Raw genomic sequence first — 12,659 nt, forward strand, 5'->3', positions numbered from 1 at the left:
AGAGAACCCTCTTTATTCACTTATTCCATCATGCCCAATTTTATACACCTCTGTCATGCCCCACCCTTGCTCACCATTTTTCTAAGCTAAAAAGTTCCAACCTTCCATAATAGAGGAGTTGCTCCATTCTCTTGATCCCAGCTAAAGTGAATCACCCAGGCAGAGGCCGATTTGGTTTCTGGAGATACTAGAAAAATAATTTCTTTAGCCGCTCAAACAAATAGATCTAAAATATCCTCAAAACTTGGAAAATGCTCCCTGACTATATGATATTTTTTCCTGTAGAATTGTCTGCTTTCCCACAGTACTTCTCTGTCTTGTGATTTACTCAAATGGTTAAACAGAGAGAAGGGGGAAAATAAAACAAAAAGGAATAGGCAACTTTTATACTCAACTTCAAAATAATTTATTAATACAAAGGCAACAGAACATACAAGAAAAGAAACAGATCAGACTACACATCACCTTTTATGTTCGATGCAAGATGTCAATACAGTTTTAATAATATACAATAGGCTATGGTTCAAGCACACAAAACCATTTCAAGCTGAAATTTTAAATGACTGACAATGGGCCGGTGCCACGCTAAACTCACATATACAAATAGCTTTGCTTTCTGCATCCCATAAGATTGGTACCAGGCACAGGTCTTTCTTTTTAAAGGAAGAGTCTGGTGCTTACAGCTTCAAATAAGTGCTTAACATGTTGACGTTGTGTCTGGTAGAAATTCCCAAAGCAGAGCTTCTGGTGCAAGGAAGGGAAATATTCAGTGCCCACCTGCCTGCACTGCTGGTTGAATGATTTCAGTGAACATTGTAGAGAGGAAGGTGAGCACAGAAAACTATATTACATGCACCCCCAAACTCGGCCCTCCAGATGTTTTGGGACTACAATTCCCATCATCCCTGACAACTGGTCCTGTTAGCTAGGGAGCTGTAGTCCCAAAACATCTGGAGGTCCAAGTTTGGGGATGCCTGCTATACTACATGTGAGTCCACGGAAGAGCAAGAACAAAACATCTGAGAAATAACATATAGCTGCATATAAGACAGATCAGTCTTCAACTGTTAACTGAGTTACAATTATGTTATAGTAAATATTTTTTTATATACTGTAGTGCCATCAATGTACTGTACATGATGTTTACAGAGTATTACAAGCAAAGAAAGAAAGAGGCAGGAACAGCTACAACAAACTTCCGTTCTAAATTTTGGCAATGAGGAAGCAAATGAAGGAAAGGAAAATATGTGTTACATTGGAGAAAAATTTAAAGATAGCTCCATCAGTAGAGTATGAGACTCTTAATCTCAGGATTGTGGGTTCGAGCATGAAGATTTATGCCCACACTGGGCATAAAGATTCCTGCATTGCAGGGGGTTGGACTAGATGACCCTTGAGCTCCCTTGCAACTCTACAACTCTATTATTCTATGTTAGCCTATCCAAATTAACATGTAGTTTGTCCCTCAGACGATAGGACAACAAGAACTAAATATGAGTAGATGCTGTTTTTTATGTGGGAGATAAAGACTCAAAGGGTTATATTCCAGGAAAGGTGGGTTTTGAAATGATACTGAGTGGTAGCATGAGAAAGTTAATTGGGAGAGAGAGGGAACCAGGTATCAACAGCTGGTGGCAAGAGAAAATAGGAAGAATACAGGATACCTTTGGTTGGCTGAGTGTGGTAAAGTTAAAGGGCTAAAGGCTGTTTAATAATAATAATAATAATAATAATAATAATAATATCTTTATTGTCATTGCCCCCTCTCGGGGACAACGAAATTACTTGGCTGCTCCATCCACCCAGGAAGGAAGATAGCAGGAAAATAGGACAGAAAGATATAAGGGATCAAGGATGTTGAGCAACATGTGCTTTTCCCAGCTGTTCAATAATGATAAGAAACAGCTCATATATACATTAAGTTTGAATGTTGGAAAAAACGGTTAACTGTATTCACATATTACGTATGCTAATAATGAATAAAAGGAAAGTACCTGCCAACATTTAAAAAAAAACCAAGCAACTATACATGGTATTTTGCATGGGAAATTGTGGCATCAATAGTACAAAACTACCTAGTTAAATAATATTCAAAGACACTTCTTTATGAACATATGCAAAATACTGAAATGGTGAACACGGTGTTCAACATATATTTGGTCTTCTGCATGGTATTTGGTCTTCTGCTTCATATTTCATAGTTTCTAAACTTCCGCAAGAGTTCAGATGGGGTGTCACCAGACCAGCGAAAGCGCAAATGCCAACAGTTTGGATCGGAAAATCCTGTAAGGGGGTGGGGGAAATTGAGAGAGAGAGAGAGAGAGAGAGAGAGAGAGAGAGAGAGAGAAGAATCAGCTAGTATTGAGGAAATGGTACTTTGGGTTTATAAAGTAAAACTCCTTTAATACAAAAACCACCAACTCCTTGCTTATCCATTCATTTAGGAAAGGCCAAAAACTGTAGATGAAGCTTAGGTAACTTGGTGGAGGGGGGTGCATTCAAGCTGTGCACACAACTAAACCTAGTCCTGGGTTGGCTCAGTACCATGCGCGCACACACAATAATAAGAAACCAGCATCACAATGTATCCCAAAGAGAACCTGCATAGTAAAGCCACTTTGAGGTTTAAGGAGCGACGCTTGCCAAATTGTTGGGTTTCTTTGTCCATACATATATTTTGGGCCAGTAAATCAGCAGCACTGGCTCCCACTCTCCCTAGGATTAGTATCCCCAATCTTTATGGTACTTTATCTCTCCCACCAGCTGTCCTTCAGAGATAAAGGTTTGAGGAAGTTTCCTGCCCTTCCTATTCTGCACCTAGTTCATCCACGCATGCACATCACTTGATTTCCCAGCATTTGTTACTGTACTGTTAACAAAAGCTATTCTGCTCTTCTTCAAAATCATCTGAAAATTCCATCTGAATGTGTGGCCTGCTACACTGTGTTTGAGATGACAGGGAAGCTCCATCTGTGATGTTTGGCCTGCAATCTCACACTCACACACGACGTTAGCACTGGATCCTGCAGTCTTCAAGGGACACTCATGCACATGTGAACTAGCCCCAGCTGAAACATGAGAGGTATGAAGTGCAGCACTCAGAAAGACATGTGCAGCATGATGCCCTATATGGACTACACCATCTAAACACCCTACAATTTCTTGGGTGTGCTATGTAGGAGATTCAAATGAGCTGTGCACTGGTGCCATGCAGCTTGAAGGGGTCAGGTACACCAAGAAGTATACCTGATATTCATGCAAAGCCACATGAGGACAAACCCCACTCCTGAGAATAAAAGAAGGCTGCATATTTCACTTATCCGGTGCCAGCCCCAATTATCTGGATTTTTTTCTGTGTCTAGCACTGGTACCGCAAACTATTTACCTGGGGAATCAGGGCTCTTTGGTGACAGCAGCTTCCCAGTAGTGGGGTCAAAGTCTTCTAGCCCCTTTTGGTCATCCAACAGTTCATGATTGTTGTTTTCAGATTTCTGGGGGAAATTGTCAGCCATCTTATCATTAAGATTTAAATCGGGAGCTTCCAGCATTGGCTCTTTTTTGCCTCTGACAGCCCAGTGCATTGACTAGACAAAAAACAAACAAACCAGTGGCATTTGTGAGTTGTAAAACAGCTACACATGCTTGCTCAAGGATGAATGGTATCCTCACTGATTCCCATTCCCCTTGCTGAACAATGCTAGCTAGCAGAGAACTTCCCCACCCACAGAATGGCCTCTTTCTTTCTATTCCCCAATAATTATAGATGCATAAACCAAAACTAACAGTTTTGACTGAGTTGCTCAGAGCCTCCCACTGCTGGAACGGGATGGTAATCTTGCTTCTCCGCCAGTAATCATAGCGAGATCGGCTCTCTTCATTGGTGAGGATTTCTTTAGCTTGCTGTAGCTTCTGAAAATTCTCTACTACAAATCAGAGACAGAAGAAAGTTTTATGAAAATTTTACTGAAATGTATGTGTTGCTTTTTCTGCTTTTAATTATTTTATGTGTAAATGACTTTCAGTCAGTGATTTAGAAGGCAATAAATAAATTAATTGCAATAATAATAACAATAATCCTTTGTTGGAGATCACCCAGTGTGAAAGATATATCCACTGTCAATATTTTGCAGAAGGGATTCAAGTGCATTATAAAAATGTAGGTTTGTACTGTACAGTTAAAAATTATTAAAGCACGCTGTCTCCTTAGCATGAGAAATTCACTTACAGTGGTGCCTCGCAAGACGAAAATAATGCATTCCGCGAGTCTTTTCGTCTTGCGATGTTTTTCGTCTTGCGAAGCACGGTCCGTCGCAACTGCGCCTCTTCAAGTGGCTTTAAGAAAAAAGTGCAAGACATTTTCGTCTTGCGAAGCAAGCCCATAGGGAAATTCGTCTAGCGAAGCAATGCAAAATCGAAAAACCCTTTTGTCTAGCGAGTTTTTCGTCTTGCGAGGCATTCGTCTTGCGGGGCACCACTGTATTCTTTTTTTAAAAAATCAGACTTATTGCAGTTTGGGAAGTGATAGGAGACATATATTGACAGGTGTGGAATGATTATAGGAAAGCGTTCAAACACCCCAAAAGCAAATCAGAACAAATGCTCAATAAATATAGTCTAACCCTCCACAAACGCATTGCGCAAGCAAATCAGGATGAATACCCAATAAATAGGTCACCTGGAGGAACCCTTAGTTTGATTTTGAATATTTCAAATGCAATCACGATGACTACAAAAGAATTAGTCATCAAAGGCAACCAGGTATATACAAGTGAAACAGAACAAATAGTTCCAAGAGCATCATGGGAGCAGTGATATGCACATATTAGGTCTACTACAAAACAAAAACTTCCCGATCGTATTAGGGTGATCTCATTTTTTCCAGTGGATATAAAAGTTTCCATACTATAATAGAAACACAAGTCCGCATCCTTAGTAACCACCTGTGTAAAGGTTATGGAGATTTATATTTTATCTATGAGTCACCTTTCTATTATATGATCGTTATTATTATATTCATTTATGCCAGTTTACTATACTAGATAGATCTTTTGAAAGGCACTGAATTAAAATGCTAACAGGGACTGGCAAACACAAACAAAACGTCATACAGTTTAGTTTTCCAGTTATGTTTCTCCCCCACCCCTGATTGGCAAGCTGATAATTCTTCTACAGGAAGCAATTTAGATAAAAGGGACAAGGCAGTTAGTATTTTAACATCTAGTCATGACGTAAATCATATGAAAAATAAATATACATTCACTAGACCCATAAACATGATTTTTTTTGTATGTGGAAAACCTACTACTCCTCATTCTTATTTGCATAATATACAATTTTGTCATTTGCCCCTGAATTTTTAACTACATATTACATGGAAATGTGTGTTAGCAGTGACCCAACACCATTTTAAAAAATCTCTTTGGAAAGAGATTTTGAGTGATTAAGTGGGAAGGCAGGTACTCTACCTTATTTTTACTCCAAAATGTCCCTTCTGGCAACATTTCCTCCATGAGGTTCAAAATATGTTTCACTTAGGGACAATTTGGTGTGGATAAACAGTGGGCATGAAAGGGGTTAACCACATTTAACACAAACACAATCCCATTACCCCCTTTCCACATTTTAGTTATTCCCAAGTTATTACTCTGCTCAGGTCCAGAAACAATGCACTGCCAAATATAATTTTAATATTTAAAACAAAGGGTTATATCCAACTAAGTCCTACTGAGCTTAGACCCCTTGGAATTAATGAATCTAAATGAGTCACACCTACAACTTCAATGGGTCCACTATGTGTAGGATTAACATTGGATAAAACCTAAAATGTGTAAAAAAATATTGAAATGCAAATAAATCTATACAATATTTAACACCCTGAGTTTGCATAGTCTCTTATAACTATTTCTTGTTCAAAACATAAGTGCACATGTTAACAGGGTTGCAACTTCATAAAGCCGCATCTGTTTGCTTAATGGTTTTCTTTAGCTGTAGATCATTTGGAGAAAGAAAGCTGGGCTGTGATTTGTTTCAAAAAAGGGAAGTGAAGCATTTGATTTTGTAAGCCACCCTATTAAACCTACGTTGCCAAACAACTGCACTAAAGAATAGAGTAGCTATGATTTTCCTCCAGAATCAATGTTTGCATAAGCATTAGGGCAATATAGTTCAACTTGCTGCTGAAAAGGAAGTGTGCCACACAAATAAAAATAAAACAAAGTGTGCTGCATATATATAAATAGGGCAAAGTATTAGGCAGGAAATTGAGGATACTTGTGCCTTCTTTTCTCGTAGCCAGTGCCAGCAAGTGACAAGGCTGGGCATTTGCTATGGCCCAGATATTTGTAGAGCCTGAGGGTGAACTTCCACAGCAGGCTTACCAGTCTCACCTTTCACAAGAAGGCAGGAAAGGGAGCATGTTTTGGAATTTTTTATTTATGCCCCACTCCTTTGTCAGGGTTAGGGCTAGGGTGTGTTTGGCCAATGGCTCTCAAAATCCTGAATCCACTGTTCTGTGTAACGTCACCTGTTTCATTTTGAGAGAGAAAAGGAAAAAACACATACCAGCTTGAGGGTTTCCAGGATGCTTGTCAGGATGACATTCGAGGGCTCGAACCTTAAATTCTGAAATAATTTGTTCAACCTAGACAAACAATTGAAGAATGGATGGAACTTGTTTTCTTATGAAAAATATACCTATGGACTTGTTTCTTACACAAGTATGTGTGTGGCACCATGTGTAAAACTCATGGATTTGTATTATCCATTTTACTGAATGTAAGATTTACTAAACTGGCAATTGGTATTCACAGTGAAACAGCCACTTACACAATCTTTACCTGATACAGGCAGCAATGCATATGGGAATATATTTGTTTTCCCTTACAAATACCTGCGTCAAGCAACTCTTCTTTTGCTATAGGTTGACACTAGAGCCTCAGTACACAGCAAAATAGTCTATGCATGTGTTCATGCACCATTTATTCCACAGAAGATCCATGGAAGTCAAGGTCAGATTTCCTTGGAAATAGTCTCCACCAACGTTGGGATATAGAAGAAGAAGAAGAAGAAGAGTTTGGATTTGATATCCCGCCTTTCACTCCCCTTCAGGAGTCTCAAAGCGGCTAACATTCTCCTTTCCCTTCCTCCCCCACAACAAACACTCTGTGAGGTGAGTGGGGCTGAGAGACTTCACAGAAGTGTGACTGGCCCAAGGTCACCCAGCAGCTGCATGTGGAGGAGTGGAGACACGAACCCGGTTTCCCAGATTACGTGACTACCGCTCTTAACCACTACACCACACTGGCTCTCACCACACTGGGAGCAGTCCACTATATGTGTAAATATGGTAAATTAATTCCAAAGCTGTTTGAGTGCAAAACATTTTCCATATATCTAGATTTCTTTAATTCTAAAACATACATAGGTTCTGTTGAAAATTGCAGACTCACACAATACCATGGCTGTCAGCAATCTCTTGTGTCTACTGCTCATGGTTTGTAATGTGAAACATCTCTGTCTCCCTAACATAAATCACTTTTGTGTAGTGGATCAGCTTTCAAAGCCAGCAGACAGCTTTTTCATAAAATGTTATTTCTGTTTACTTCACTTAGGATGCTACCCACTTGTTGTGGTTCAAAATGACTATCCCATTGACACAGCTTTTCATTACAAAAATCAACCACGCTGACTTTTCATGCAGGCAAAATCTAGTGGCCCCTTGCTGGAAGCCATCTCAGCAAACCTTTAGCGGGTGGGCAGAAGGCAGATCTGAATCTACTGGTAGATCTCTTGGTGGTTTGCAGATCAGAAAGGATTTGCAACTCTCAACTTGTTTAACAATAGCAGCAATAAAATTATCTCCCCTCTTCCTTCTTCAACTACTGAGGTGAAGAAAGTTTGTGGTAACTGAGAGTGGATTTTTGCCTGAAACAGTCCCATTCCTCTCTGGTACTCAAAGCAAATTTATGGGCTCAGCATTCTTTTAGTCTGTGCTTTTTTCACCTCACTTTGCTTGGTGGATCTCTAAGTTCTAGTAAAATGCAAGTGAAATCCACAAGCCCAAAATGTGCACACTCACGGTAACTTTTTATTTACTGTGAGAAGGGATATTATCTTTTCAAAGTCAGCAAGGATTACATCAACATAGATCTTTTTAAACAGAACAACTGTAACTATATTCTGTGCCATTGTAACCTCAAACAATCTACTGAGGCTTTGGATATTAACTGGACTATATAATAATAATAATAATAATAATAATAATAATAATAATAATAATAATAATTTTTATTTATATCCCGCCCTCCCCAGCCGAAGCCGGGCTCAGGGCGGCTAACAACAATCAAATAATCAAACAGTCAAATAGTCACACAATCTAAAAATATTTCATTATAAAAATTAATTAAAATGAAATTGATGGCAACACAGTTAACACAGGACAACTAGAGAATGCAGAGAATTCCTTAGGTATATACCAATTAAAAGGTTATTCAAGTGCTGTTCCGATAATTGTATTCCTTCACTGCAAAATGAAAAAAATCAAACTATTCTATTGAAACAAAGCTGTGTGAACAGTTAATTGTGTTCAACAGCTTAATGTTGCATAGGTCAAAAAAACTGAACTGGGGGAGAAAAACAGATCAACTGCTAAAAATATGTACAGAAAACATGGGGAAATTAGGGAAGAACAGAAACAGCACATATACACCAAATCAAACCAATTAACAAAGAAAGAACATTTTTTAAAAAAATTGTAATGAACTAAGGAGGAGAATAGTAAAATCATAATTAACTAGTCTTACTGTAGACAATTCATCACAGCCTAGCAAGCTGTAAAAATCTTCCATGTCCTCCAGTCTGCAGTTCAAAATTGCATCCATCTGCTTCAATCTGGCAAGCGCTTTCCCACTTTCTGAAAACAGAGACACAAAAAGCTTAAATGCGTCTTTTAACCAGTTCAGAGTTATTTAAAGTGATCAGAGAGAAACCGATAGGTGCAGTGATGCTGAAGCTTCTCTACAGATGGTTTTATACACTGAGATGTCACCCGAGACTCTGTAAGCACACCCTCAAATGAGCCTGCTCTTATTGGTGGAAGCGAATTCTGATCACAGTTTACAATTGCAAAGCTCTCTGGGATTTGTAGTTTACAGAGTGGGGGGGGGGAATCCAGCTTTATGATTCATGTTTCCACCTGTAAAGAGTTTAACTTTTTAATGGTTGTTTTGAAACAGTTAAAATTGCTTTTAGTTTAATATTTTGGCCACGGGTATGTGCTTAATTTGGGGGTTGTTGTTTGTTTTATATTGTTTTGCTGCTGATTTGTTAGCCACCTTGAGTTTCTTTGGGAAACTAGGCATGATAGGAATTTTTAAAATAAATAAAGAGGGAAGTGTCAGAGCATAAGAAATATTTTTTTGCCATAATCTTAGTTTTGGAAATTAACAGTTTTGATATAAACTGTAATTCCTGATTAAATTTGATTTGATAAGGCATTGTTGCGATTCGTTCACATTTATTTGTTTTAATAGGTATTATAACAGTTATTTAATGGAGCTACAAAGTATGTTCCTTCTCACTTGTGAGAATAAGAAAATCAAATCCAGACAATTTAGAACTATATATTTAAAAAGAATTTATAAAGGGCACATAACGCAATTTAAAAGATGATGCAACAAATAACAGCGAGAAATAAGTGCCAACATCTAAATGGATTCTTGCCATTAGTTTGCCTATGTAGTTGCAAAACACTGTGTACAAGTCTGTTTGCCCAATCTTTTTACAAGTGAGAGTACTAGCATGACGTGCAGGATGATGAAATCTAATATTTGAAGTTCTGACAGATGTGGGTATTATGTTTTCCCCAGCTTCATTTATTTTTTTAAAAAACCTCCTGTGCTTAAAGTTCTGGTTTACAGAGTAACATCCACAAATACAGTAATAAGGAACAGACCAACCTAACTTTAGTCTAGTTTGCAGTGGGCAAGGTAACATCCCTGAATGGCCTAGATTTCTGTATTGATTTGAAAGAAGAATTAAAAGGTGGAGTTTACTCTCACTGAAAGCCATACACTGCAAAATGACACTGCTGTCATTAATATCTATCACCAGTTATAGTATAATAGGACCAGTTCAGCCAGCTTGTTGGAAAATGCTTCATTGATTTAGTTCATCATGTACCAAAATAACTGTCCCACAGTTAATCACAAGGCCTTGGGCAAATATTTATGCACTGAACCCTATATACAGAAAAACAGTATACAGGTGTCTCATACTGGTCACCAGCTATAGTGTGGATCATCAAAGAAGAAGAACAGGATGGAGTCCCTACCATTCCAAAGCACCACATTTACAACAGAGGAAACCCTTCAAATTCTTGTAGAGGACGAAGTTGCAGTTCTTCCCACGGGACATAATCAACCTATGCAATTTGCTACCACAAGGTGTTGCTACCAATTTGGATGGCTTTAAAACTGGATTAGACAAATTGCTGGAAGATATTGCTACTCGTCATGATGGCTGTGTGCTGTCTCCAGTATCAGGGAAATAATGTGTATGAATACCAGGAAGAGCTTTTGTGCTCATGTCCTGCTGGAGAGGGGGGTGCTCCATAGGCATCTGTTTGGTCTCTGTGGGAACAGAATACTGCTTCCCACCTCTTTTCCAGAGGACTAGATGGCACTAAGGTTCCTCTCCAGCCTTTTCATTCTATGGCCCCCAATGAGTCCCATTGAAACAGTTATTAATTCTCTGTTTTCTTTTCAAAGTTTTAAAAAATATGTTAATGAATACTATTTATTGAGGATCTTAGCTGCCTTGAGCAGTGCGATCCTTCACATATTTACTAGGGGTAAGGTGCACGTCCCCCAGTAAGAATACCATCTGAACCATGCATGTTTATTTCGAAGTCTCATTGCATTCAGTGGAGCTCACTCTGATGCAAGTATGTTCAGGATTGCAACATTAGTCACTGAACCATTGTAACACTTGCAAATTTCAGTCATAAGTAAAAGAAACATAGTTTTGCTCTTTATAAAAAGTACATGCAATATTGAAACAATTGGTATTCCTGTGAAAAGAATCGCAGCATAATTGTTTACATTGTGCCTAGAAATGATTTAGCTTATTTGAATGTTAGCCTTCAAGAATGGAAACAAATAAAGAAGGCCGCCCCCAAACCAACACCTTTGTCTGAATGCAATTCTAAACTAACTAAGAAGAAAAGGGAGGGGAGAGAATGAGGTATATCTAAGCATGGGGATGGGTGAATAGGTAGAAATTGAGAAGCAAGTTACAGAGCAATATTAACTATAGAAAGTAATGCAAGTTACACCAAATTAGGTTACTAGTGACAAACTCTGTTCAGGGAGAATTCAGAGGAATTTGCCTTATGACACCCTTTGTGACAGGCTTTTATCCTGTCATGCTCCTGCGCCACTCCCAGAACATCCCTTTTGGGGAACTTTCACTCCACATTGGCTGTGCTGGGGTGAAGTACAGTGGTACCTCGGGTTAAGTACTTAATTTGTTCCGGAGGTCCATACTTAACCTGAAACTGTTCTTAACCTGAAGCACCACTTTAGCTAATGGGGCCTCCTGCTGCTACCGCGCTGCCGGAGCATGATTTCTGTTCTCATCCTGAAGCAAAGTTCTTAGCCCGAGGTATTATTTCTGGGTTAGCAAAGTTTGTAACCTGAAGCGTATGTAACCCGAGGTACCACTGTACTTGCGCCAGCATATAACCAGCTCAGCCATGGCTGAGCCAAGAGACCCCCAAGCCCACCAAATCCAAACTCTCTTACCCTGACAGATCTTGGGTTAGGATTATGCTGGAATTTTGATTATTTAGGAAAGAACGAAAATACAGCATCTGCATTGAAGAGTATGTTGAGATGTCTGTGTAATATATTAAGGTGACAGATATCTATTTACTGAGGTCCTGCTAGAAGTGAAAAAGATAGGTTATTTATACACCAAATTCAGGAACAAATCAAGTGAAAAACAGCTGGCACAGACATACCCTAAGGCAATTTTAGTGAGTGTATGAGTCCTTTGGAAAGCACCCAATGTGACTATAGCTATACCATAATCTTTATGAAACCATTAAAAAAAAACAACCTGAAAAACAGGTAAATGATGCATTGAAATGAATTGATATGTCCACAAGTATGGAAAATGTGTTTACAATACCAGCAAATACATCAGGCTCTTAACCTGAATTGACTTGTGGGTGCTTTCCCTACAAGGGTGCTTTCCTTTGTCTCCTTTACAAACAAATTTAACCTGAAAAGTATGTTTAAGAGTGGGAAAAAAGAGGTTAACTTCTACTGCACTCTGTCTTGATTACAGATTTATATTTATAGAGATGCCAAAACAGGAGCTATGAACCTTACTTAAAAAGCAAAAGGAAACCCAGAACAGGATGAAAAATCACTTGCATTCCTAAACACGTGCCTTCTGAAGCCTGCCCCAATTTATTTGGCGTCGTGTAGATGACTCGCACAGGATGCTGAATTAGTTACCTACCTATTTTTATCTGCTTTTATGTATAGCGTTGTGGTGCTTAAACTTTGCAGCTTTGCTTTACATTTGCATGAAATGTAAAGCTTTAAAGTATTTAAAACAGGTAAGCATTTCAGTGGGAGTGTTTCCAATCTACA

At 38.7% G+C, this 12,659-nt stretch overlaps 1 protein-coding gene and 1 long non-coding RNA gene across 2 annotated transcripts in view; one reads left to right on the plus strand and one right to left on the minus strand.

The window, feature by feature from the left end:
- LOC310706752 overlaps positions 1 to 12,659 on the plus strand; it is a 132,668-nt gene that overhangs the window by 103,852 nt on the left and 16,157 nt on the right. The window lies entirely within an intron of this gene.
- Positions 383 to 10,827, minus strand: DNAJC12 (DnaJ heat shock protein family (Hsp40) member C12). Its single transcript, XM_083502922.1, has 6 exons — positions 8,802 to 10,827; positions 6,562 to 6,640; positions 3,784 to 3,923; positions 3,386 to 3,584; positions 1,803 to 2,283; positions 383 to 1,704 (listed from the first exon to the last, which is right to left on the minus strand). Exons 1-5 carry the CDS (start codon positions 8,877 to 8,879, stop codon positions 2,189 to 2,191), a joined length of 591 nt encoding a protein of 196 aa, XP_083359048.1. The 5' UTR covers positions 8,880 to 10,827; the 3' UTR covers positions 383 to 1,704; positions 1,803 to 2,188.

This window comes from Podarcis liolepis (assembly GCF_965112155.1).
Source record: "Podarcis liolepis genome assembly, chromosome: 5".
In the NCBI taxonomy this organism is placed as follows: Eukaryota; Metazoa; Chordata; class Lepidosauria; order Squamata; family Lacertidae; genus Podarcis; species Podarcis liolepis.

What these genes read in the sequence shown, in the direction of transcription:
- DNAJC12 (XM_083502922.1), bottom strand. Translation starts at nt 8,879, where the DNA reads ATGGATGCAATTTTGAACTGCAGACTGGAGGACATGGAAGATTTTTAC. An exon ending in TGAGCAACTCAGTCAAAACT is followed by an intron (nt 3,585 to 3,783) that starts GTTAGTTTTGGT and finishes TTTTTTGTCTAG; the next exon opens with TCAATGCACTGGGCTGTCAG. An exon ending in AAAGAGCCCTGATTCCCCAG is followed by an intron (nt 2,284 to 3,385) that starts GTAAATAGTTTG and finishes ACCCCCTTACAG; the next exon opens with GATTTTCCGATCCAAACTGT.